The sequence below is a fragment of the Cylas formicarius genome, unplaced genomic scaffold (genome assembly GCF_029955315.1).
Source record: "Cylas formicarius isolate icCylForm1 unplaced genomic scaffold, icCylForm1.1 PGA_scaffold_8__14_contigs__length_24414737, whole genome shotgun sequence".
Taxonomy (NCBI): Eukaryota; Metazoa; Arthropoda; class Insecta; order Coleoptera; family Brentidae; genus Cylas; species Cylas formicarius.
This window is the reverse complement of record NW_026844361.1, coordinates 13,676,192-13,701,815: the sequence shown is the minus strand read 5'-3', so window position 1 is coordinate 13,701,815 and position 25,624 is coordinate 13,676,192. Positions and strand designations below refer to the sequence as shown.

The window sequence follows — 25,624 nt, the reverse complement described above, 5'->3', positions numbered from 1 at the left end:
TATATATATATATATATATATATATATATATATATATATATATATATATATATATATATATATATATATATATATATATATATATATATATATATATATATATATATATATATATATAAACCAAAAATGGTATAATGTGGATAATCTTCCAATTAACATTAAGAGCTCATACATGGTAATTACTTTCTAAAGGTAACTAGCAACTAGTTTTTGTGCGTCAGATCAAAAAAAAACTTTTTTTTTGTCCCACCTTAAACAATACTTTTTGTCACAAAACATGTAGTTTGTGCTGAAATAGAGGAAAATGTAAAATTAATGTATCAAATTTGCCAATCTAAATTTTAGTAACCATATTTTCCGCACCCAAAATTCACCAAATTTAGTTCAAGCGGTTTATATTTTTGAGTATAAGGATTCATACGCCGCATAGCATATAGTACACAGAATGACATGGGCATAGGGACATTTTGGTTACTAGATTTGATTCTCAAGATACTACCTTGTGATCAAGTACGTTCTAAATTTTACAAACCACATTTTCAAAATGTTCCAATTCTATCCCACTACAGTCACCCAAAACTAACCAAATTTAGTTCAAGGGGTTTATACTTTTAAGTTTAAGGATAGGAACATTTTGGTTACTTGAGAGATTATGGTTTCACCTAGATTTGAATCGAGATACTACCTTGTGGTGAAATATAAGAAAATCGTCTCTTTTTAACGCATATTGCACAAATTTCCAATGTTTGTAAGGCCGAACGCTTTAAAGGCAATATATTTAAGCCCGTTAAAACTTTTTTGCAATTTAATAAGAGGGTGAAAATTTTTGTTTTATGTTTCACCGCATTCCACAACAATAAAAATCTAGGCGGTTCTTCTTCCTTCAATTTTAGAGTTTTTGGTTAATTCTACCTAACGTAGCCTTCACTGTGCGTCGCGTATTCTAGAACCCTTCGCGTTAAACGTCTTTAGTGGTCAAATATGGCTTCTAGTAGAGGCCATTTCAGACGTTTTTCTTTTCCTGAATAGTTGTGTAATCTGTACTGTGAAACTGGTTCACGCGTTTTAAAAAGTGCCTAACCTTGATATGAATTGCTTTTTTTCAGTATCTAATAGCAGCACGATTATACGGGGTGCGCTTTAAAGGGAAATTCCCATTTCTAAAGTAGATGGACGCAAAATAATGTTGGAGAGTTATAGATGCATTTTTGAAAAATCGCTGTTGCTTTGTTCCTATGGAAAATTTTGTTTTTATTAAAACATTTGCAAAGCACGTTTTTAAAGCTTAACACTTAACCATTTATTATCATTTTTTCATTAAAGACGTTCAATTAATTGTGGTCAGTTTTAGAAAATTAAAAAAATAACTGTATGTATCGGATGTCTCAATGATAACATAATTAACGTAATGAGAGTCAAGGTATAAAAAAACCATATACTCAAAAAATATTTAGGATTAAACGGGGAGCCTCATAAAAGTATGATTTTTTTTAAGTACCCTCCGAATGTTATCGTAAGTAAACCTTTTTTTCTTAAGTAATAAAGGGTCTAAATGTTATGGTTATTGAATTATTCGAATCTAACAGTAAAATTTGAGCTTTAAAAAATTTTACAGGGTGTTTACTATAATAGTCCAAACTTTGATTTCAAAACATAGAATATAGCAAAATATAGATAGGGTATTTCCATTTTCAAAAAATCTACTATTTATACCTTTTTGCCACACGCCCTGTATTAATCATGTTTTTAGAGTGTAGTACGCTCAAAAATGTTTTCATAGAAACTCAAAATTTCCCCTCGCAAAATGGTTATAACTAATTTTCGAAAAACATGGTATGACATTGTGTTTTTTATGAAAATCAACATCAGTTTTTGTCTGTCTGCTTTGGAAAAAGGAGTTTCTTCTAACATGGTCCATCCTGTACACTTAAATGCAATCTGTTAGCTTGCTACCTGAAAAGTGCCATTCACGCACGACTTGATTGTTAGAAGAAAGGCCAATTGACTCCTATAAAAGATTCTAGTCCTTGGAGAAAGACACATCACGCACGGTTATTGCGGGCATTTCAAATTGTTAAAATTCAACCCAGTGCCTTTTAAAAATTTCGATTCTTGATTGCACTCGATATTTTAGAGTATTTAAAATGGCAGTGGCGGAGGATAAGTGAGTTTGGCAAAGGATTGAGTTTTTTAAGGAAACAAATGCAGACAGCTTAAAAACTATTTAAATTTAATTTGGAAAAGTTAAATGATTCGCATATTCGGTTGGTAAAGTCTGTTGCTATATATTAAGGTAAATTATCAATTCGGATGAGTCTTGTTCATTTCTGTCGGTTATTTGAGTATAAAAAAAAGATACTTAATTCTTTTCCCTTCGCCAAGGTATATAATAAATGCAAAATTTTTCGCAAATGGGCTGTGACCGTAACACATTTGGAATTTTCGAAAACCTTTTTAGATTGAAATTAATTTTATATTTTAAGGGTTTTATCGCAAAATATCGTGTATTTTTTAAATCGAATGGGAATGAACAAAATTTGTCAACAAGATTCCAATTAAATTAAAACAGAAAAAAAAACCTTTTTGGACAATAAAAGTTGCACCTTACCTTGGTAAATGTTACATAAATTCTATTTTTTTAATTTAATTGGAACTTCGCGATATCTTACTTCTGCTGGTGGATTTTTATATAAATATTTTTCTTATAATCGGTAGCCTTAAGAGATTTTAAATAGTTTGACTTGTAAATTGAGCATGTTATTATATTGTACAATTGTAAATATGATAAAGCACAGATGATTTAATAAAATATTTATAGTTTGCAATTTTTGCGTGTTTCATGACTTTCATAAGTCTGGAATCATTTGCAGCTTGATTTTCTTAACGCTCCGTTCGTTGGGTCGGGTAGCGAGGTGCTTGCCGAAAAATACAAATCTCAGGTTATCCAAGATCACTTCAAACACCGACATCTCCTTTAAAATTGCTAAAACGATAAATAAATAAACATTACCTACGTTTATCAAATTATATGAACTTACTCTTTAATTTAGATTGAGGCGTCACTATTTGGAATGACAGTTTAGTTTCTAATACAACAGTACCGGACATACCAATGAGGCTAGGTACTTTTGACCGTATAACTTTTATTTCAGCCCCTATTAATTCAGACTTTGCAACTACGAGACTAAAACTGTTCCAGTCCGGGTCCACGGGCGATGGTGCCTTTTTAATAAAATCCAAATTTTGCCTCATATAATCTTTCCACATATTTCGAATGATTCCTAATGATTTGTAGCTCCAACCTTCCCTGGGGAGTTTGAGTAAGTTGGCTTCTTTGCGCTGCTGTCTCGTTAAAAAGGTTTTTTTCGGCCGACGAGCGCTTTTCTTCCTTAAAGAGTGCTGTTCAAGTATAAATTGCCACTGCAGATCGTTTCGTAAATATTTTATGTCTGTTGAGGGAAGGTGTTGCTGCAACATATTTTGTATATATTTGCGGGACGCTTCCGTTGATAAGTTGGATCCTTTCAATATTTCTGAAGGCAACGGAGCATTTAGTAAATCTAAAAGAGTATTTATTATTACTTGCATGGATATAAACAAAAAAAAATACCTTTTGCCGTAGTTCCCATTTTTCAAATTCATAAAAGATCTGCTATTACTTTAGGTTAAATTCAAAGATAAAATTTTGGTTAGTTCTTTAGATTATGCCACCGATGTTTCTTGATGGTCACTTAAACACAAATCAAAACTTATCAAATATGATAGCCGCATTCAGTATTTATTTAAGTAAAGTTATAGAAGATTAAAAGGAACACTCAGTACTAGGAACAAATTAACATAGCGTCCTTGAAAAATACTCTCTAACCATAGATATTTACGTCCTGTCTTCTTAAATTTCGACCATGTATTAGAAGTTAGTAGGTTTCTGAACGGCTAACTTCAGGTGTGTTTTCCTTTGTCCGCTGTGAGTCACAATTACTCACGACCACTTGTTGCTGTTCACGCAGAAGTTTGAAATTTTAGTAAACACTTTTGCCTGTTTGGTTTAAATATTCGGGCGTGGTAAAGTTTTACAAAGGTTTGGACGTTTTTCTGATTTTCGTGAACCTTTATTGACTTTTTAAAACGATGAGTAGTGAAATCGAAGTACCCGAAACACCGAATTGGTTAAAAGATTTGGAGGAGAAGAGAGAAAAAAGGCTGAAAGCTCGCCTTGGTCATGAGGCGGGAGCCGGGGCGCCTTGCCTTAAATGCGAGGATAAATGTCCAGGTAAAATATAAGATCATGTTGGTGGCTTAATAGATTATCTTTTATCTACTAATGCTTTAGGATTAGATCTTCACTTTTGGAGGAAAGCCTGTAAAATTTGTAGATGCCCAAAAGAGGAGCACGACGTTCACGACGACGATATATATGGCTGGGCGCAATTTCAATTGCTTGGCAGCAAACCCAATAAAATTAGAACTAAAATAGGTAATGTTAGGAAAAACTTTTTAAATATTAATTTTTTATTGTTGATAATGATGATTGCTTTTAAACATAAACTGAATGATTAATCAACATGAATACATATATTTTATAAGTTACATCAATACCCTATTTAATTTCTGCAGTTTTGCCTGGATGTAATGCTTAAGAGGTTTAGGGTAAAATATATTCTTCCGGAAGAATATAGACTAGAAACCTTTGGGTTTTAACCACAGGTTTGATAATAATGTGATATGGTTTCTCGTACTTGATCGTGTTTGTTCACAAATGTACAAACATTGATAAGGCAAAGTTTTAGTATGACATTCTAATATATATTTAGTTAGACATATTTTGTAGTGGGAATTCATATATACTCAAATTCTGGTTTATTTGCTCTGGTGAAAAAGAAGGTGATGTAATGAGTCATCATGGTCCAACGCTCATTCAACTAGTCTTCAGCAGTCAGCCCTAGCTTAATGAACTGTCTCCATGAATTAGGAAAACAGTATCATCGGTAATTTTAAATCCGCTCCCGAGCTAAAAATCATTTGTAATATGTTTTAATGGAGTTTTAATTACAGTTACAGGAACAAAACACAGTTTCCGCGCATTCCTAGCATTCTTTTATTTATAAAATAATTATTTACATGTCCTTGTCGTTTTTAAACATTTCATTATTCTATGTTAGTATTGGTGTTGTTCCAGTTTTATTTTGGTTTGCGGTTGGAGCTTCGGAAATAACTGGAAATTGAGGTTATTGTTTAATTGATTTTATAATTGTAGTACTGCCCGGCAAAAAAGACGAAGTGGAATTAGAATGGGCCCCGAAAGGTCAGAAGGACACCATCGATAAGTATCTTAAAACTCTGGACCCCGGGAAAATACCCATCAAAGGCTCCCATGCAGCTCAGGAAAGGAGACAAATGTTGCAGAAACAAATCCCCATACACGACATCGATCCTTCATTGTGCCACGAGCTGAATGAAGATGAAGTGCACAAAATGAAAGAATATATCGCGCATGTTAAAAACAGTTCAGTCGGAGTGGGACAAATAGTTAATTTGTCCAATGTTATTAAAGGTAAATCTTACTTTCTTAATTGGTATTTGACACCGCTTAGTTCTCTATTGCAGCCAGTATTCATAATATTAGCCCGCAAGAGGCTCACATTATAGCCAGTCATTATGCCAAAGACATTCCATATTCGGAGATTGTGAAACTTGAAGCTGGGTTGGCGAAAAAATTGGAAAGAATGGCTATACACGACCCCAAGAATAAAAAAGGGAAGCTTTTGAGTATGGTACCCAGCGAGCAGGGGCACAAAAGTGAGTGTGTTGTCAATCCTTCAGTCGCTAATAAGATAAAGGATATAAATTATGGCGGATATGCGGATACCAATTCAAAACCGTCTGTTAACGCGCAATATGGAATTGGATTAAACCAAAGCAATGGCGCTTTTGACAATCCACATCCTAGAATCGATGAAACGCTGCTACAAGGAACGAACTTTGATCCGGCTAAGACGCCCAGTCAGTTTCCTGGATATAAAACGCGGGATTACAAACCTTACCCTTCTTCGAACCATGGTGATACAGCAGGTATGAGTGGTAAAGACATTAACAATGCTGGAGTAGGAGATAATGTGCCCTTTACAAGTTCTACTCGCATATCCGAGCCTATTCGACCTGCAGACGTTTATGTGGAACGATCTAGTGATGGGGAAGACCCTCACGGTTTGGACAACAAACCAAGCTCTAATTCTAGTCAGTCTTACCTTACAACGAAATTTGAAGGTGCCAAACCCTTAAATCATACTCCAGGTTCTCTGCCTCATTATGGAGCTCATAACTATGACATTCGTAGTGACAGTCAAAACCCGACAGTTCCTAGAAATGTTAAAGACTTGATATACAGCACTTTCGATCCAAGTGACGATGCCTCGAAGACGTCTCATGGTGAAAGTAGTTCACTTAATCCGATCGCTAGACAACCAAGTGGCTTTCCAAACGGTTTATACCAGTCGGAACAGGCCAATACTAACAAGACCAAAAAACCTTTGTCCCATCATCACCCAAGCGGTCTGAATATACCTGAAGATTATCTCGAACCGAGTAATATTAAAATTGGATTGATTCGGGATGCGCCATATTCTGATCCCAAGATTCGAGAAGCAGTTACGGGTCAAAATGACTTTGACAAAGACTACAACGAGGACTACAGCCCGGACAGCATCCGGGAGATCCTGAACAACATCAAACTCCCGGAATGTCACTACTGCAAGAAACCTTTCGAGGAAAACGAATTCGCCGTCACGATCGAGCGAGCCAAGTTCTTGTTCCACGCGGGTTGCTTCAAATGTGCAGGCTGCAACCAAAACCTGGCCGATAACATATATTTCTATCACAAGGAAACCAATAACGTATATTGCGGCAGAGACTACGCGAAAATTCGAGGCTATCCCAGGTGCGACGCGTGTGACGAACTGATATTCACCAAGGAGTACTGTTTGGCGGAAAATTCCACTTTCCATTTGAAGCATTTTTGTTGCTTCCAATGCGACACCCCTCTAGCCGGACAGGAGTATACTCTCGAGGAGGAGAAACCCTATTGCTTGCCCTGTTTTGAGTCCTCAAAAGCCTCAAAGTGCAACACGTGTTTAAGCGTGATTAAACCGGATGAAATGGGATGCAACCTGAACGAGGTGCACTTTCACGCCACAGAAAAATGCGTCGCCTGCATTGTATGTGGCGCACCATTAATGGGTAAAAAGCTACTGTTGCGGAACAACAAGCTTTACTGCTCCCATGACTGTTTTCGTTCAATATCAAAATAGTATATTATGCAACAAGTTTGATAAATGGTATTCGGGTCACTTGCTTTGCTTTGGTTCCAGAACTTGAGTTGTTTTTCTGCTCCCTACTCTAAAAACCCAATCATACACGTGGACAATTTCCGGGATTTTACTCACAGGTTTGGGACCAATGATCTGATGTTTTCGGATGTATTACTAATGGTCATAGAAAAAACTGTAGTATGTCACATCTTAATAAACTTCTTGAGTCACTTGGTCCTCAAATGTACATCCCTTTTATCAAACTTACACGATCTATTAATATTAGAATTAATGAACCTATGCAATATCCTTTAAATAAAGTATTTGAAACTTCATGCCTTTTTATTAAAAAACGAAATCCCTTTAAATAAGTAAAAAATGTTTCTAAAACAAAACAAACTTTATAAGAGTTACCTCGCTAACGAAGCTAAAGTTTTATCGGTAAATTGGGCCAAAAGGGCGTGTTGCAACCTTCCACGTGACGTTCGTAGTTCAATTGTATTGCCGTTTCCATGCCCATAATCTTCTGCGCCCGGTCCCCGTATATTTTCCGCATTTCTTCGGCCCTCTCCTTCCCTTCCGGGATTTTTGGCATAACTTTATCCTTTTTCATTTCTTTAGATGGCCCGGCTTCCGATTCGTCCTTTTTAATGTCAACCCACTCACTTTGCCCTGCGTAATCTTCGATCTGTTTGGCATAAACGTTCCTCAAATGTTGATGCAGCATCCTGTTTTCGATTTCTAAACTGATGGCGCGAGATTTCCAATAGGCGATTTGATCTTGCTTCTGCCACTCGCTGACCTCTAGCGGTAGATGGTTTAGCCCGTGGTTCGGCGACCAATCCATATCGGTCACGTCAAATAAGTTTATTGCGGAGCACAAATCTTCCGTAGTTTTGTTTGTGCGTCGTTTTTTCAGCACTCTGTAATACTTGGACTTGCTTCTCTTTCTTCTCTGCCTTCTCTTGGCGCTTTTCGTGCTATTTTTCGTTAATTTAACCGTGTTTTCGGCTTCAAGTCTTGCTTGCCTTTTTATTCTCTTGGAAGGTTTCCTGAGGACATCCGCCATTTTCGGAAGTCAGTTCACAGACAATCATAGAAAAATAGTTACAGACAATAAACGATGTAACAATTTAGTATTATAGTGATTAGAAAAAAAAATCAACCGAATAACTAAAACCTTCATATATTACCTAAACGGTTTTTCATTTGACACTTCTTAGCAATTGGTGCTAAAATATCACAGAACAACAATTTGTGTAATCAAAAGTTTTCCTGACGTCAGGAGCTACCTGTCAATATGGTAATAAGTATTTATTCGAAAAAGAACAGTTAACAGCGAAATGAAAGCCGCGCCCAAGATGTAACGTTACAGGAGCTGGATAGAGGGGATAAAGCAAATTTTTTATTAATTGTTTTCTTTATTTTGAAAAATTGTACGCAGCTAGGCTAAGCTGGGGTTATTTGTTGGCTGTCCTACTATTATTATTTAGATCGTAGAAACTTTTGTATCACACTGTACATTTCACCTTTCAACTGGCTGGAATTTCAGCCTAGCCTCATCCTTGTTTTCGACTTTGCATTCTTAGCGTGGATGATGATGTCGCAAGAGCAGTCTTTGTTGAATGACTATTGACAAGTGTCGGTAATAGGCAATTAATTATCCTTAGCAATGTTGCTCGTTTTTGTTAACTAACATCGATCAGAGACTACTATGGGGTTCTTAATATTCGGAACATCTGGGCAGTTGGTATGGCGACAGAAAAGCGACGCCATTGCCTAGAAGTTTCGATTACGATTCGCGAAAAAGGACTGACAAATTTTTTGAAGTCTAGATACTCGGGGCATAGGGCAGATGTAGCGCAATGTTTGTTTCAAAATATGATACGTTTAGGCTATAAAATCAAATGAATCTATTTCTTTATTTTTTAACCACACTGGACCAGTCAACCAAGGACACCTGGCCATTATCGTCACAAAAAATTATACTCTGGTTCGAAATGGACCTAATGGAGCAGCACTGCCGCTCGTTCGACAATACCGGTCTATGCGACTTCAAACCTGTTTGAATATAGCTACTAGAGATAAAGAGGCCCTGCGTATGCCAATAATACATGTACTTATATAGTAATTATGAAAAAAAAATTGAGGTCCATTCCACATGAGCATGCGCGAGATTTAAAATCTCGTTTTAACAAATGACCTTGCGGCGTTCAACAACCAACATGGCTGCTGACAGATGGTCAATAACTTTGGATGCAGAAGTTTTAGGGCGGTCGTATATAATAAAGTAAATATATCTAGATCTCGTTAAATCTTTTGAGAACACGAGCTGAATATGTGGAAATCGCTGTTTAGAAAATGGCACAAAGTGTCATTGCTGCCTCCGGCGCATCAATTTTTACCGGGTAGGGCCACTATATCTTCAAATAGCTATATGTGAATAACGAACATATCAGTGCCCTATAACGCTTATACATTCAAAACATACCTACACTACAGAGTTCCGTACCATCACTTGGACTGAACAGCGGACTGCAGCAGTTGGATGAAAAGAAACCCTAGAATTGCTTTTTAAAATGTTTGTTTTATTTTAAATAATGTCAACAAATTACGAATGATGGCGTAAGGTGTATATCGCATTTAAAAACATCTAAAAGGTACAAATTACACTATTCATTCTAAAAATATATCAACAGGTCGTCGTATTTCTAAAATATACTGAAAATATTGTGCCGTTTAAGGGATATATTTATAGTAAAGATTTGAGCAAAAAGTTGCAAAAGTCCCCTATACCTATAAAATTTATATAAAAAAAGGGTTGAAATTAATATAGCGAAGGTATAACATTTTTTTTAGCAGGTTGTGTACCATGAAAAACAGCAGAAAAATAAGATTAGAGCTTCAACTCACTTGAACTACGCCGAGAGCAAGAAGTCTGAAAGAAGAAGGAACACGAACCCAATGCCAATCGAATGCAATTTGTTTCATAAATGCACTACTATCTGGAAGTGGCAAAATATAGGGTCGACATCTATGTATACATCTTATTACCTACGTGTCTAAATATTTTGCGCTTTAGGTGCATAATACTTTTGAGCTGGATTCTTAATAGGTTCCATTCAAATTGACGAGGTACTTAACAATTTTTACTTACAGGTGCGTACTGTATCGTCGAAGTGCTATTGGCTAATAATTATCAAATCTGTTTCATTAAAATCTGATGATGTGCTTTGGAAAACATGTCCATGCATACATGCCCTTTAAAATAAGACAATCAAAATATGAATTGACATGCTTGTGAAGGACTTTTTCCACTTCCCTATACCAAGCAGCTGCATCCGACAGGTCTGTCTATAATTACAAAAACTAATTAATAATAATAATTGTATCACAAATCAGTTAGAATATGTGTGCGAGACACTGGGGTTATAATCGTTTTTTAAGTCAGCACGCTAAGAAGGCATTAAAAGCTAAAGAAACATTTATGAGGGATAGCGAAATTAGCATTTAACAATATTCATGCACATTACATCAAGTTTAGTCTTCAAATACTGCCAACAATAAGCATAACCAACATTAAACCAGTACCTCATGTTATGTCAGCTTTTAGTTTACATCACAAAATGAAAAATTTTATATTACAAATAATAATATGCAAAACTGGTAGGCACAATCTTTTCATATGTCCATTAATCTGACTGCAAATGAACAAAAAACCAAGTTAAAAAAAAAGGAAAAAGACACGAAACAAATTTGAGACAAATATCCTTCTTTTCAGTATCGAAAGGTCTGCTGTTTTTACCCTCACAGGCTACAATAGTTGTTGATTCTCATGAAGAAGAATTGATCAGTTTTGGAGCAAATGCAATAATTCTGATTCGAAATACACAATTTTTTGTTTGCAAAATAAAACGCTTATGGACATTTATTTTCCTATTTTTGGGTATTATATCCCAAGATAAACAGTGACTTCACTCAAAAATGCATATTTACTTTAAAAATAAAAAAAACTTGTACTTTGCTACTACATTACCATCCTCTTTTTTTTTTTGAATTGGGTCACTGCTATTGCCAGATTGGAATATAGAATACACAATTATGAATGATTAAAACTTCGAAAACTCTAAATATGCGAAATCCTGGTTCTATAACAGGTTTAACAAAAGAAGTTTCTTCAATGCCAACAGCTACTTAAAGGTTTTGTAAAAACTACTAAGCTTTTTGGCGAGAACTTAAATCTCCTGGTTACAAACAGGTCTTATTTTCTTAGTCCTTAAGAAGCACAAAAAGCGGTAGTAACGAAAGATACTTATTGGTCATCCAGATCTATTGTGGGTGATTTCGGTCTGACTAATTTTGAAGATTCTGCCACATTAATCCTCTCCTTTAACATATTAAACTTGTTCTGCATCATTTTGAGCTGCTGACCAAGTGTTAAACTCAGCTGCTTCTGAAGGTCTTGAACCTACGGTAAAACTTAGCACGAAGATTACTACTCGCCATTTTTGTTACCTCCATTATGTCTTTTCTCAGATTTTGGTAATTACTCTTCACTTCACTGACCGATTTTAAAATATTGTGCACTTCGATTTTCTCGCCGTCTTCTGAGAATATTCCACTTTCAATATTTCCAACCTGTTCCGCTAGATTATCGAGCCGTTCATCCGTTTTCTTCACCTGAAAACAATTCCTTTAAGTTTATAATGTGCAATCATAAAATCTTAAAATTAGTTTATATACAGGTTGCATTTAAATAAATATGCAGTATAGTAACCAACCTTATTTTCTATATCTTCAACTACTTGTTCCATTGTTTTACGACTTTATTTATGTAATAAAAAACAAAACATTTTAAGTTTACAAACAAATTATTACAAATATTGTCAAATCATCAGCTTATAATTTCGATCTGTCAAAATTATCCAAAACAGTCGTCTTTGGTTACTATGCAACCATAAAAACTAGCGCGCGTATGGGTGATTGCATGTCATACACACCGTCAAGTACAGGAAATTTTCGTTTTTAGTAAAATCCAAGGCTATTTTTCAAATTATTATTATTTTTTTGGTGTCTTTCAGATATTCTTCAAAACCGAAATTTAAAATTAGCAACATATTAAATTTGTCTTGGTTAATACTGAGTTAAAATTCAATTTTAACATTAGGGGGTGTAGCTCAGATGGTAGAGCGCTCGCTTAGCATGCGAGAGGTACCGGGATCGATACCCGGCACCTCCAATTTGATTTTTTTCTTGTTTATTTTTTTTATATTATTATTACCTATAATATAAAACCGTCGAGTCAATTTATCATTAAAACGGTCTAATTCTCAGTGAAAAATGCAATTTATTTGCTTGATAAAAAAGTCTGTGTAATTTTTCTTTTATGATTTTTGATAATTATTGCAACGCTCACAACTAGCGAACATCTCAACGACATAAAAATAATAACAATAATAGTAATAACAATAGTAATATTAATAATAATAATAATAAATCTTAATAATAATATTATTGCAGATTATTAAATTAAACATAATCATAATATTTTCCTCATTTGACCCAAAGTAGATTCTAGCAAATGAGTAACATAATTTTTAAAAACATTTTAAATCACCTTATTTCAATTTTTAAGATATTGAATATATGCCAAAAGTTGCAAAAATGTTTAATAAATATTTCTTGTTACTTTCGAAAATCGATGAAATCGAATTTTTCAAAAGTATCTGCGCTCGTATAAAAATTTTATATCTCAGTAACGGTAAGTATAGAAATGATCACCGTCGAAAAAAAATTTTTTTTGTCTGTCCGTTCTCCGTTCTCCTCTTTTGGTTTTTCCTGAATAACTTTCGAACCGTTGTAGCTACAAAATTGAAATTTGCCTCCTACTTTGCCCATTTTGTATCGTTGTATCTTTACTTTTAACAAAGTTACCAATGATAAACAATTTATATCAGCCGGTATACAGAAGGTGTAGAAATCCAAATTTTCCGGAGCGATAATTGTAATCGCACTTTACAACGAATTGCCGCAAAACTTTGCCCACTTAAAAACTTTCACATTTTTGCGCAAACATTCCCATTTTCGATAGTTTAAAACCTAAAAAGAAAACAATTTAATTATAATTGGCTAGGTTCGCGAAATAAGGACGTCCGATAACGGCCGGTGGCCCGATATTTCAACCCGATATTTCAACGAGTTACGAAAATTATTTTAATATGAACATTTACTCATTAACATAAGGTTCGTCCTCACATAGTGTAGAACAAAGAAATTCTTCTTCTTTTCTTTTTTTTTCACGTATCCCGTTTGGCTACAAAGAAATTGATTACCCAATTTGCAGAAAGGGAACTTTTAACTGTGATCGTTAAATGACATTCAGCTGCTCAGTGTTGCCAAACTGCTATATTGACTCGATTTAAGATTGCGGTTTGGCCAAATCATACTGGTAAGGGACATAGAAAAGAAAAGAAGAAGAAGAATGCGGTTATATGTAACTTCCCGTTTCATGAAAAACTCTTTAAAAAAAAATCACAATATCAAAATTTGCGGTAATAAAATTAACAACTTTTAGTTTTCAAAGATTAATTTGGCCCCAGCAACAATTATTTTATGTCAAAACGATATGTTCACTTTAGGTGCGTCAGTTCCGTAATATGGAAGGTATAGCAGACTGACTATCAGTAGAAATTCTACTGTAACAGATGAATTAAATAGGAATTCCATTGACATATGACATTCATCAAGGTCGTGGTAAAAGGGGGCTCAACCCCCAATGGTATGAGTGATATACCCATTCTCCAACATTACATGATAGAGAGGATCTGCCTTCATTCCAAAAAAGAATCCATTCTGATGGTCTGCGTCCTCCTGACATTTCCAGGTCCACTTGTTCTTTGGGTCTGGCCTCTTTTTGAAAGACAAATTGTTGCAGGCTAGTTATATTCGATCAAATTGTTTTAAATAACACCTTGCAATTGCAGAGTGTTATTCATCATTATTTCGTAATAATATATATATAACAAATTTTAGTTAATTGGCGTATCGGTCCCTCATCAGGACCGATACCCCAATTAACTAAAATTTGTTGTTCAACTAGCCGGTCACGACTACCGTTTTGTGTATATATATATATATATATATATATATATATATATATATATATATATATATATATATATATATATATATATATATTTTTTTTTTATATATCACCGAATACGATACAATTATACACCGTTCCTTGTGAGTTTTTCTCCGTTGGAATATTTTGTTCCATTTCTGTAGATTAAACAAAATTTACATTAATTTTACTTTTAAATTTATAAAAAAATGTCAAAAGAACTTTAATAGGTGCCATAAAAAAAATTAACAAATGAATTAAATACCTCAGCTTTATAAAAATGAGGTGTTTTTGAAAAAAAAAAGACTTATGACGATCTTTTCGTTTCACAGGTCACTTCTTTTCAACACCTGGAAATGTCCCCTTTGCCATAAAAAGCGGACTTAGGTATACGGTATTTAAAAATATTTTAATATTAAAAATATAGGAAAGTTGTTTTCGTGCTATTGTTTTTTTACAGATTCTGAGATAAGGTGCCATCCTGTAATAAACGATTGAAACTATTGCGCTTAGTGCAGTTTTCTTTATAGTTGTGTGCAGATTGCTCAGGATAACGGTTCTATTTTGTTCTGGTAATCAGTCTCTCTAATATACACAATTTGTAACCGGTGATGTTTGTAGGGGATTATTGGTTAACCTGGCGACCCCCTTTGGTATTCTGTATCGATTAAATACGTATAAAACACCAAGGGGAGTTACAGTTGATTGAGCACCTTTAGAATTACGGGTTTAACATAGCCATCGATTAAATTTAAACCCCGAGTCTTCCATAAGGAAGTGTTAATCGTTTGTCATTAAAAAGTTAAAACCTGTAAGTTCTCTGTCACAATTGGTAGCTGGAAGTTTTTTGAAAGCCCTTTTCAATGAGTCCAAGTTTATTAAAATTTGTATTAGATATTGTGGTACTTGGTTTTCCGTCTAGATAGTAAATTTGAAGTCTGTATCTGGCATTTTCATAGATCAATCAACCAGCTATCGTAAATACAAACAGCCTGATACTTTCCGCCACTGCAAATCTAATTTCAACGGCATTTGTTGCTTTGGTGATTGTATTCTGAACGCCTGAATTAACCATTTTTGAGCATTGGCTCTGTGGTTAGTAGACACTTTATGCCCAGAGTCTTTGCGTAATAGCGGAATCAGTAATGGATTTATACGACTTTTGATCTGAACAGCTCATACAGTCGTAACGAAGTATAAAATTGAATTGAATCTGGACGAACATTCACGTCCGGTTAATAATTTCAGCTCCAATCACAAGACGCGCTTAAAATGTGTTCTCTTCCTTACCGCAAATTGAAAGGAAACCGGTCCGCGTTCTCTCAGCTCGAATAAAAGGATTCACGTTATTGTTAGAGTTTTGTCACGATTTTGAAACAGTTCGATTTGCCAACAAAGAATACGGCGAATGAAATTACAGCAAATTTAATTTGCGTCGATGAAGATCTCTCAGCGAAATATCGATTAGAATTTTAAAAAGTCAGTTTTTAGTTGACACACTTTAACCCTACTTTTCATGTAGTGTTTGTACAGGGTGAGACATATAAACAAATGTTTTAAAGATTGTTAGGATCCACAATTAAAGAGTTTTTTATAAAGTTTATAGAAAACCTACCCACACAGAACGATATCTCAATAAATTATCTAATCACCATCCTAGACAGAAAATGGGGGTAATAAAAACCTTAACGACAAGTGCAATTCGCATTAACGAACCCAGGTACCTGCGTGAAGAAATAGCACCCTTAACCGATTCTTTGAAAAACAATGGATATACAACCGCCAAAATCCAAAAGGGCATGAAAACAAGACCTAAGAAAACAGATACAACACAGGAACCTAAAGGCGGAGTATCATTTCCATATATTCAGAACGTCACTGACAGAATCGGAAAACATTTAGAACGACACAATGTTCGAGTCTTCTTTAGGCCAACCACCACAATCCTGCTCCTGTGGTTTTGTATATATAGGCACCACAAAGAGGAGTATCGGAACAAGGCTTACAGAACATAAAAGAAATTGCCGACTGGGACATACGGAGAAGTCAGCAGTGTCAAGCGGAAACTATCTTCTAGTTATTCGTCCTTAGAAAAATTAGGGAGAGCCTAGACCAAAATGCCCTAATGCCCTTATTTCATTCCCACATATCGTATGGCACAATATTATGGGGAAACTCTGTCAATGCAGAAAAGGGCTATAAGAATTCTTGCTGGGGCTAAGTACAATGGATACTATAATATATATATATATATATATATATATATATATATATATATATATATATATATATATATATATATATATATATATATATATATATATATATATATATATATATATATATATATATATATATATATATATATATATATATATGATGACACTATACTCCGGGATATCATCCGTTCGCTCGTTGAACTCCGACTGGAATCCTGCAAATCCTGCATCCGACTGGAATCCTGCAGAAGTTTCGCCAAAATCTCACTTGGCATCTTCAATGCTCGCGCTCCGAAAACACTTCGAACACTGTTTTCGGAGCGCGAGCATTGAAGATGCCAAGTGAGATTTTGGCGAAACGTCTGCAGGATTCCAGTCGGATGCAGGATTTGCAGGATTCCAGTCAGATGCAGGATTCCAGTCGGAGTTCAACGAGCGAACGGATGATATCCCGGAGTATAGTGTCATCACATTTTTCCATCCGTGAATCAATACGTGAGAATATATATATATATATATATATATATATATATATATATATATATATATATATATATATATATATATATATATATATATATATATATATATATATATATATATATATATATATATATATATATATATATATATATATATATATATATATATATATATATAAAGACGACACTGCCCTGTATCTATATCTTCCACAATCTTTTAGAACTGGACGAGTACTCCAACAAAGTAAAAAAACTAAATTAAAATCCGTGGCTTACTGAAATGTGTGAAGATCTTAGCATATTATCTTGCACTTTCTGTACGATTTTTATACTCCGTGTTGGTGTTGTTGACCTTTACATTTGTTATTGTTCACTATTGTGTTATTTATAAAATAAGGTTTTTTTTACACCTTCATAATTTTAACATTTTGTTTTTGTATCTCACCTTATATTGACAGGCTGCAATTGTATTATTATTGTACAATATGTGGTTAATAAATTCTTCCAAAAGAATTCTTCTTCTTTTGGATTTAAGCAAGTTCGACTCAACAAAAACCGAAGCAGGATGAATCCAGAAGTTTTGTAAATAGTATTACAGTAGCCTGTGGAAGTTTCATTGAAAAATTAAGCGTGTTTCATTTGTTATTCTTATTTTTTTTTAAACGGTGACGCAAAGTATTCATCTATAGAATAAACGCAATATTTTAATAATTAATTAATTAATTAATATAATTATTATGTTTTTGTATCTAGCAAAATGTAACATTCTGAATTTCGACGGAACATAATTGAAGAGTTCCAGGTTAATAAGTTTTTGTCAGATACGGCTAGACGACAAAGTAGAATTCTTACTCAGTTCTTGTCTGGCGATATCAGAATTTAGAGTTAACAAATCTCCGGCCATTATACCTAATGGCTCTCTTTTGTGGGCGAAAGATAAAACTGGCATACCATACTCAAGTAATCCGCGGTTAAACAGTCAATGATATGGAGAATTGGTTGTTTATGATGGTTGAAAGTCACTGTTTGATCAACATGCCATTAAAGAAACGGAGATGTGAGATCTTTGCTACTTGATCGATTGTATCGTCGATCCGATTATAACTTTCTGACCAAGAGGTGGCGCCACTAGGTCTACTTTTGGTGCAGCGTCTTACAGTATCATTCCTACCGAACTTGCATGTAGAGTTCCAGCCTAATCGCTACCTTATTTTGCGTTTGAAGGTTTTACGCCAAAACAAATTAAAGAAGAGATGTACTCAACACCAGGAGACTTCTCCCAGCCATATTCAACTATTAAGCAGTGGGTTTCTGAATTGAAAATGGGTTGTGTGAGCACCGTTGACGAGCCCGTTGAGAAAATCTTAGAAATGAGAGAAAACTGAGTGGAAAAAACATTTCTATCGACAAATAGGCGATTTTTTGGGTTGATTCATAACTATTGCTGAGATTTGGGACCAACACTACACTACTGACAATAAGGAACATTTTAGGTTGCAAATGGGAAACCAACTCCAAAGGAGGCTAAAACAATTTTATCGGCAAATAGTTTTTGGCCACTGTAAGACTATCCACTCAAAATCCACGAATTGAAGTTTGAATTGATGCAGCAACCTCCCTACTCTCCAGATTAAGCCACCAGAGACTACTACCTGCTTCCTAACCTCAAAAAGTGGTTTGGCGGTAAAAGATTTAAGAGTCACGAAAAAGTTATCGAAACTGTAAATCAGTGTTTTGAAGAGATTGACTGGTGTAACTGGAGGTTGTGTTGAAAAATTAAACAACTATTTTTTAATTATCGTTTTTCTTGGCCACCCTCGTACAATTCAAAGCGTTTTTTGTTTCTATACATTTTTTCATATTGTCCGTTGTATATAAAAATGATTGTTCAATAAAAAAGCTCAATTAATTTAGTAAACTCTATTGTATATAAAAACTCATAAATGATTTTAATATTATCAAAATATGCATAGTTAAATAAAAAAAAGAAAATATTGACACTGTCTTTGGCAATCAGAGTTTCATAATTATTTCAGCCAAGTGAAAGTTAAAGATAGAAGAATGCCACGGTGGAATGTTTAATAATTATCTTCGAAGCCCGAAAAAATATATTGTCCGGCAAAGTGCGTGGGACAATTATTATCGGACTATGTGAAAACGAAAGTGCACATCGCGTCCGACAGGCCATTAATTTCGGGATTAGAACTACAGGGTGTGGCAAAAAGGTAGTGGTTGCTCGGTTTGTAAAACAGTTTGATGTTGGTCGGCATGGCGCGGTTCCGGATGGAAAAAACAATTCGTCGGTGCGTCGGTGGGTTTTACACTTCAGGGAAACAGGTTCTGCGCTTAACTGAAAATCTACTGGCCGACCAAGAACAGTGAGAACACCGGAAATTGTGAATGCATTAAGCATTTCCGTACAACAGTTTCCAAGGCGTTCAGCTCGTAAGCATGCAGCTGCTTTGGGAATTCCCGATAGAAGTGTTCGAAGAATTTTACACAATTCACTCTAAATGCATCCGTACAAAATGATGGTAGTGCAGGAATGAAGCGCAAGAGATTTTGAAACCCGTACAAATTTATGCCGGGATATTCTTCAAAACATTCCCAGATGCGCTGTATTCATGTTTAGCGATGAAGCTCATTTTCACCACTCGGGTGCGGTAAATAACCAAAATTTCCGTTATTGGTCAGCAAATAGTCCACAGGAACTTCATGAGCGACCTCTTTACAGTCCAAAAGTCACCGTCTGGTGTGCAAGATGGAATAACGGTAGCAATCAATGGAGATCGACATTTTGTTATGCTTAACAATTTCCTGCGTCCAAAAGTGAACGAGTTAAACAACGATCAAAGAGAACATCTTTTGTTTCAGCAGGATGGTGCTACATCGCACACAACGCGTCGTTCAAGTGCACGGTGTGATCTTGTCTGGCCGCCACGTTCGCCTGATTTGTCGCCTTGCGACTTTTTTGTTTGGGTCTTTGGGGTTACCTGAGAGCGAGAGTTGTCACACATCGTCCGCGGACTTTGGAAGAATTAAAGGCAGCCATAAGACAAGAAACTGCCTAAATTCCCCAAGAAATGATCCATCGGGTAATGATGCGCTTCCGCGAGAACCTACAAGAGTGCATCGACAATAACGGCAGTCATTTAAAAGACATCATTTTTAAAAAATAACGTTCCTAAATGGCATTAAATGTACATTTCAGAAATAATTTAAAAAAAATGTTTGCTTTATGTAGTTTGGTTTTTATTAACATCCCAAACGGTACCTATCATTTTGCCGCACCCTGTATTGTGGCGCTTACGTGGAATTTGCGCGTGGATTAGTTAGACGTTAGAAATCGCGTTTAAATCGGATTTAATGATTGCCAAATCTAATAAATAGAAAATAGGAACAAAAATTTACGATGGGTCTGATACGTTCGTTGGAGCAACAACAGCTTTTGGTTGATGATGGTTGATGGTTCTTATGGATTTTAAGCAGAGTCCAGACAAAATCTGCTATTTGGCAACTTACTGCGCTCACTTACTAGTGCTATAGGAATAATCTCAATCTTTGCCGCGTTGGCTTTTGACGGACCCACCCCGATAAAACTCTAACGATGTTATTACCTATAATTTTAATTTTAAGAGGAATCAGTGGCGTACCATCAACGGCCCGTAAAATAGACTGGCAAAATTCTGTACGCCCGCCAATTGTGCATAAAAAATAGAATAATAAAATTTTAATTCGCTGTAACTTTTTGGTTTTTAGACATTGAGTGAAAACTCCCCATAGCGAAAACTGTATAACGTAAAACTCTGTATTACGAACAAAATTTGTTGTACTATTAGGTCTCCATACAAAGCTATGTATTAATCCACTCTGTATAATGAACTTCTCACTCTCTATATCGAAAGAAAAAAGGGCACATGAGGTAATAATGTAACGAATGTATGCCGACATGTAATTAATAGAGTCTCTTACCTTCTCAGAATTCCTTACCCCAATAATCTAATTACCGAGAACTTGGTCGTCCTAAGTGTTTTTCTCGTAATAAGCAATTACGTTAAAGCCTTTATCCGTATGTATAAAAGCACACCATTCTTTCAATCAGTTCTAATTTGACTTAATAAATAAATAAAAAAAATAAAATTTTATCTCTATAGTCACTTTAATTCGGGAGGGGGAACGGGGAGAAAAGAAAAGTGATGTGGGACGTCGATACGGACTTACACCGTCGACTGTATCCACGATTTGGAAGAGCAAAGTAAAAATCATTCAGGCTGAAGCGGCAGGCAGTTCTGGTAAAAAACTAAGAAAGCCAAAATTTGAAGATTTGGATCGGGCAGTGGTTCCAACAGCAACGTCTTAAAAATGTATCACTCTCTGGACCTATCGTAAAACTAAAAGCAGAAAAGTTTGATGAGTAGCTTGGCATTATCGATTTCAAGGCTTCGAAAGGATGGTTGGGAAAGTTCAAAGAGAGACATGGTATAAATTATGAAGGATTAGTAGCGAAGCCCGTGATGTCGACAGAAACGTCCTTAACGGTTGACTGGAGAAGACGTGGCCAAAGTTAGCAGAAAATACCCTGCTGACGACATTTTTATTGCTGGTATTTTTTACAAAATGACGCCAGATAAAACTCCTAAATTTCGAAGCGAAAAGTGTGTGGGTGGAGAACTCAACTAACTCACGATGTCTTAAGAACATCAAGCATTTGCCGGTCACTTACGAGGCAAACAAGTCTGCATGGATGACATCGTAAATTTTTGAAGAGGAGATACGGAAATGCGATTCAGAGTTAAAGCGGAGGAAAATATTACTTCTCTTTAGATAACTGCCCTGCACATTATAATATTCCAAATCTACGGAATATTGAATTGGCACTTCTTCCAGCTAAAACAACAGCCTATCGACCAGAGCGTAATAAAAAGTCTTAAGAGTCGATACAGGAAAAACGTTTTAATGGAAATGATCGAGTCCGAAGACAAATTTTCCATTAATATGCTAGATGCAGTCAACTTTATTAGTAAAGCTTGGAAAGAGGCCACAGCAGAAACAATTCAACACTCCTATCGTCATGCAGGACTTATTACCGAGACAGAATGCGAACAGGACCTGGAAGATGATCAGCTCCTAAGCGGGTGGATAAAACAGTTTTAAACAACAATTAAAAGTGAGGAGTTGCGAAATTTTATGGTGATAGATCAGGATTTGCCTACAACAGCAGAAGTGATAGAGGAAGCCATATTACAACAAGCAAGAAAGGGTGAGGAAGAGCACCAAAAGGAAGAAGAAGATGTAGTTCCGCTGTTCCCTATCCAAGCACTATCCTATCCACATGTAAAGAAAAATTTTAATTTGTAAGGAGGGGCACCGTCGTGCTGCCATATAATCGGCGCTGATATATTTAGGGGTAAACCTTTTATATATTGTTCTATTTGGTGCAAATAATGATCTCCAGTTTACTTTTGATCTATAAATATCGGACACAAAATATGTTCATAGATATAAGAAAGTGATCAATTGCTTTTGAATGGGATTATCCAAGGGTGGTCATTAACATACAATGAAACAAGATTATTTCCTAAAATTTCGGAATTTAAATTCAGGTAAAATTGTGGTCCGTAATAGAAAATAATTATATACCTACCTCTGTTTAATATTCTTTGGTTTGGTATACTACTTAGTTTAAGCTTTTTAGTAATCATTCTTATTTCGTGTGTAATACAGCATGTGTTGAATCGTGTGCGAATTATGCAAAATATGTGCGAGTCTAGTGTATCTGAGGAGATGTTCCCGCACAAATTTAGAAAACACTATTCTATTGAGACTAAGGAAGTTATAAACAATGTTTATTTGACTCTCATTGAACGTGGTGCCAGCAAGTAAGCATCTTTAGAAGAAACGGCCACATTGACGAAAATTTCAACATCAACTGTATGGAAAATTGTGAATAATCCCATTTCAGCGAGGAAACAAAGAAGCGATGCTGACATTTTCTCGAGTGTAGATGAAATTGATCAAGATATAATACGGCGTAAAATTTACCAGCTATACGAGGAACAAAGCGTGCCTACATTAGATATCTTAATTAAATGTGGCAGAACTACCTTATGGAACTGTATTCAACACATGAGTTTTAGATTTAAAAGAATTGACAAAAGGCAAGTTTTAATGGAATCTTTTAGAATTCGGAAATGGCGGCTGGAATATCTAGAAAAAATTAGGATTTACAGAGAACAACAAAGGCCAATTATTTACTTGGATGAAACCTGATTCGACACTTATGATACCCCGCCATCAAAAGGAGGTAAAGGAATAACTATTTTGCATGCCGGCTCTAAAGATGGTTGGATTACAAATGGACTTTCTCTGTCTGCGAAAAATATTAAAGATTCTTTTCTTGATTACCATGAAGACACCACCGCTGATTTATTTGAAAATTGGTTTAAAAACAAACTAGTTCCAAACATTCCTCCGAAGTTTTTAACATCCCACACAAAGTGGGGCAAATTCTGTTAAACATATAGAAAAACCAGAACAATCGTATATCCATATTGCAAATAATATAGAAAAAATAATAATCACAATAGGTGATGATAGCGATAGTGATACCGATATATTATGTGAATAATTTTAAGTAATTTAAGTAGGTAATAAAAATAATTTGTAATTTTATTTTAGATTTAAACATAAATACATACACAAATAAATATTGTTTATTATCTTTCCTAACAAAACCCCAAATAATTAAATTCTAAGCAAAATATGCATCTGTTCGGCCATATTTCATTCTAACAGCTTTCCCGGGTCTTTCCTTAATTCTTATCAGTTAGTCACTTCCTTATATCTATGAACAGACTTTACCCCTGGGTTTTTATTTCTTGTATTTGTCTAGGATTATTCAAAGACCAATATCGCGTATTTTGTCTATTACAAAACTTTTCTGTAGTAAACGAACTTTCATCAGTCCATAAAATGTTTTTCAAAAACTTATTATTCTTATTATGTCTATTTAAAAAATCCACACCAAACTGCATCCTTCTTTGACATTGTTCTGCACTTAATTTTTGAGTTTTACGAAATTTAAATGCATTTTATTTATATTCTTTCAAAACTGAGTGGATTGATCCCCGAGAAATACCTGTTTCTTCATATACTCTAGTAATACAGGAAACTGAATGATCTTCATAGAATCCTAATGTGTTTGCCTTATTTTCTTCATTTAAAACATTGTGATTCCGGCATATCTTTTTAGTATTTAATACGTTACCGTTTTCTGCAAATTTCTTGGCCAGCCTTGGAAATATGTTTTCAAGGCCGGCGCTCCGGATAAAGTCTAATATACTGACGACGAACCGCGGTTGCACTTTTATTATTCAGAAAGTATACTTGAAGCGCATCACTCCCTTCACGGGCGCTAAATTCGCGAAAAATCATTGCTTACTGATATGTCAAGCATTAACATATTTTTATTTGTCAGTCAAGGCACTCTTTGAAATTATATAAAAATTTAATATTTTTGCTGATTTGTCAAAAACGAGCGGACTAAAATATAAAGCGTGTTACGTCATTGTTATCGGAATAAGATATCCTGTTAAACACGTATAATATACAGGGTGTTCCATTTAAAAATATATGATGTAGGCTTATATGTTTCGTTTAATACGTCACTTGGAGAAAATCTTGGCCACTGACCCAACATTCCGTTTTTTTTTGTTTACCTCGACATTTCTAAAAACAATAAAGCTACAGCCAATTAAAATGTTATCAAGATAAATTTAATGCACTGCACATGCGCAAATGAAGTGGAATTGCAGCTATTAGAAGAATATATTTTATTTTTGAAAACTTCATCACCCTGCATCTCAAAAGTCCCATATGGTTCGGACGATAAAAAACGAATTATGTTGCAAAACGTCATGCTAAAATACGATCCACCGGTTCCTGCATTCAAAAAATATTCTGGCACACCGCAGAGGCGGTTTCGCGGCTGTCAAGCCGACAACCTTGATCGGATAGCGGCGGTAAGTTTCATTCTCGATTCAGTTTTGTCGTTGGTATTTGTTTATTATTCGCAATGAACTCAAAAGAAACAGATTGTCGCAGTAATTTACTGTTACTTTCGCGCAACGCTCCCTCGATTGTAACACGCCTTGGATATTCGCGGGTTCTCGACTAGAACGGATACTGTGCATGTGTCATACACGATATCAACTTTGATATTTTAAATGGGACTCCTAAACGTGCCATCCAAGATACATTTTGTAGTTGAAATAGTTTCAGATGCGTTTTATCACAGCTTCCAGATGCTCTGTATTTATTTTGTTTGGATTTCACCCTGTGTTTCAAAAACCAAGAGGGCCGTGATAGTTTTGTTGCCGGCATCTTTATTTTCACACAAAAGTGGCGCAGCGTCGCTCAAACCCCAACTTTCTATCTCAAAAATAACCGAGATAATTCTGTATTTCGGAACTAGAACATCGAAGATACATTTTGTAG

General features: G+C 35.1%; 4 protein-coding genes and 1 non-coding gene across 7 annotated transcripts; 2 read left to right on the top strand and 3 right to left on the bottom strand.

The window, feature by feature from the left end:
• Positions 1–93: 93 nt before the first annotated feature.
• Positions 94–3,730, bottom strand: LOC132706075 (uncharacterized). The gene is made up of 3 exons (XM_060677158.1): positions 3,611–3,730; positions 3,039–3,560; positions 94–2,983 (listed from the first exon to the last, which is right to left on the bottom strand). The coding sequence occupies exons 1-3, from the start codon at positions 3,627–3,629 to the stop codon at positions 2,847–2,849; spliced, it is 678 nt and encodes a 225-aa protein (XP_060533141.1). The 5' UTR covers positions 3,630–3,730; the 3' UTR covers positions 94–2,846.
• LOC132706076 (gem-associated protein 8-like) lies at positions 3,611–8,547 on the bottom strand. 2 transcript variants are annotated; one of them, XM_060677160.1, is made up of 2 exons: positions 7,719–8,547; positions 3,611–3,730 (listed from the first exon to the last, which is right to left on the bottom strand). In XM_060677160.1, the coding sequence occupies exon 1, from the start codon at positions 8,371–8,373 to the stop codon at positions 7,732–7,734; it is 642 nt and encodes a 213-aa protein (XP_060533143.1). In that variant the 5' UTR covers positions 8,374–8,547; the 3' UTR covers positions 3,611–3,730; positions 7,719–7,731. The 2 variants fall into 2 exon arrangements, with proteins under 2 accessions (XP_060533143.1, XP_060533142.1); XM_060677159.1 differs by lacking the exon at positions 3,611–3,730 and adding an exon at positions 4,483–5,008.
• On the top strand, positions 3,878–7,713 carry LOC132706074 (uncharacterized). The gene is made up of 4 exons (XM_060677157.1): positions 3,878–4,270; positions 4,331–4,474; positions 5,255–5,551; positions 5,605–7,713. Exons 1-4 carry the CDS (start codon positions 4,129–4,131, stop codon positions 7,302–7,304), a joined length of 2,283 nt encoding a protein of 760 aa, XP_060533140.1. The 5' UTR covers positions 3,878–4,128; the 3' UTR covers positions 7,305–7,713.
• Positions 8,548–9,877: 1,330 nt separating the features above from the next.
• Positions 9,878–12,220, bottom strand: LOC132706049 (uncharacterized). Of its 2 annotated transcripts, XR_009619544.1 has the most exons (4): positions 12,086–12,220; positions 11,820–11,984; positions 10,363–11,772; positions 9,878–10,309 (listed from the first exon to the last, which is right to left on the bottom strand). XR_009619544.1 is itself a non-coding variant. In XM_060677118.1 (3 exons), exons 1-3 carry the CDS (start codon positions 12,116–12,118, stop codon positions 11,617–11,619), a joined length of 354 nt encoding a protein of 117 aa, XP_060533101.1. In that variant the 5' UTR covers positions 12,119–12,220; the 3' UTR covers positions 9,878–11,616. The 2 variants fall into 2 exon arrangements, 1 of the variants encoding a protein (XP_060533101.1); XM_060677118.1 differs by having other exon boundaries at positions 9,878–11,772.
• Positions 12,221–12,470: 250 nt separating this feature from the next.
• On the top strand, positions 12,471–12,543 carry Trnaa-agc (transfer RNA alanine (anticodon AGC)). Its single transcript has one exon. It is a non-coding gene; the product is annotated as a tRNA-Ala (tRNA).
• The last annotated feature ends 13,081 nt before the right edge of the window (positions 12,544–25,624 follow it).

Coding starts and splice junctions, on each gene's coding strand:
- LOC132706075 (XM_060677158.1), bottom strand. Junction 2,984..3,038: donor GCCTCAATCTAAATTAAAGA/GTAAGTTCATAT, acceptor TTATCGTTTTAG/CAATTTTAAAGGAGATGTCG.
- LOC132706076 (XM_060677160.1), bottom strand. CDS start 8,373: ATGGCGGATGTCCTCAGGAAACCTTCCAAGAGAATAAAAAGGCAAGCA.
- LOC132706074 (XM_060677157.1), top strand. CDS start 4,129: ATGAGTAGTGAAATCGAAGTACCCGAAACACCGAATTGGTTAAAAGAT. Junction 4,271..4,330: donor ATGCGAGGATAAATGTCCAG/GTAAAATATAAG, acceptor CTAATGCTTTAG/GATTAGATCTTCACTTTTGG. Junction 4,475..5,254: donor TAAAATTAGAACTAAAATAG/GTAATGTTAGGA, acceptor TTATAATTGTAG/TACTGCCCGGCAAAAAAGAC.
- LOC132706049 (XM_060677118.1), bottom strand. CDS start 12,118: ATGGAACAAGTAGTTGAAGATATAGAAAATAAG. Junction 11,985..12,085: donor TTGAAGATATAGAAAATAAG/GTTGGTTACTAT, acceptor AATTGTTTTCAG/GTGAAGAAAACGGATGAACG. Junction 11,773..11,819: donor TGAGAAAAGACATAATGGAG/GTAACAAAAATG, acceptor GTTTTACCGTAG/GTTCAAGACCTTCAGAAGCA.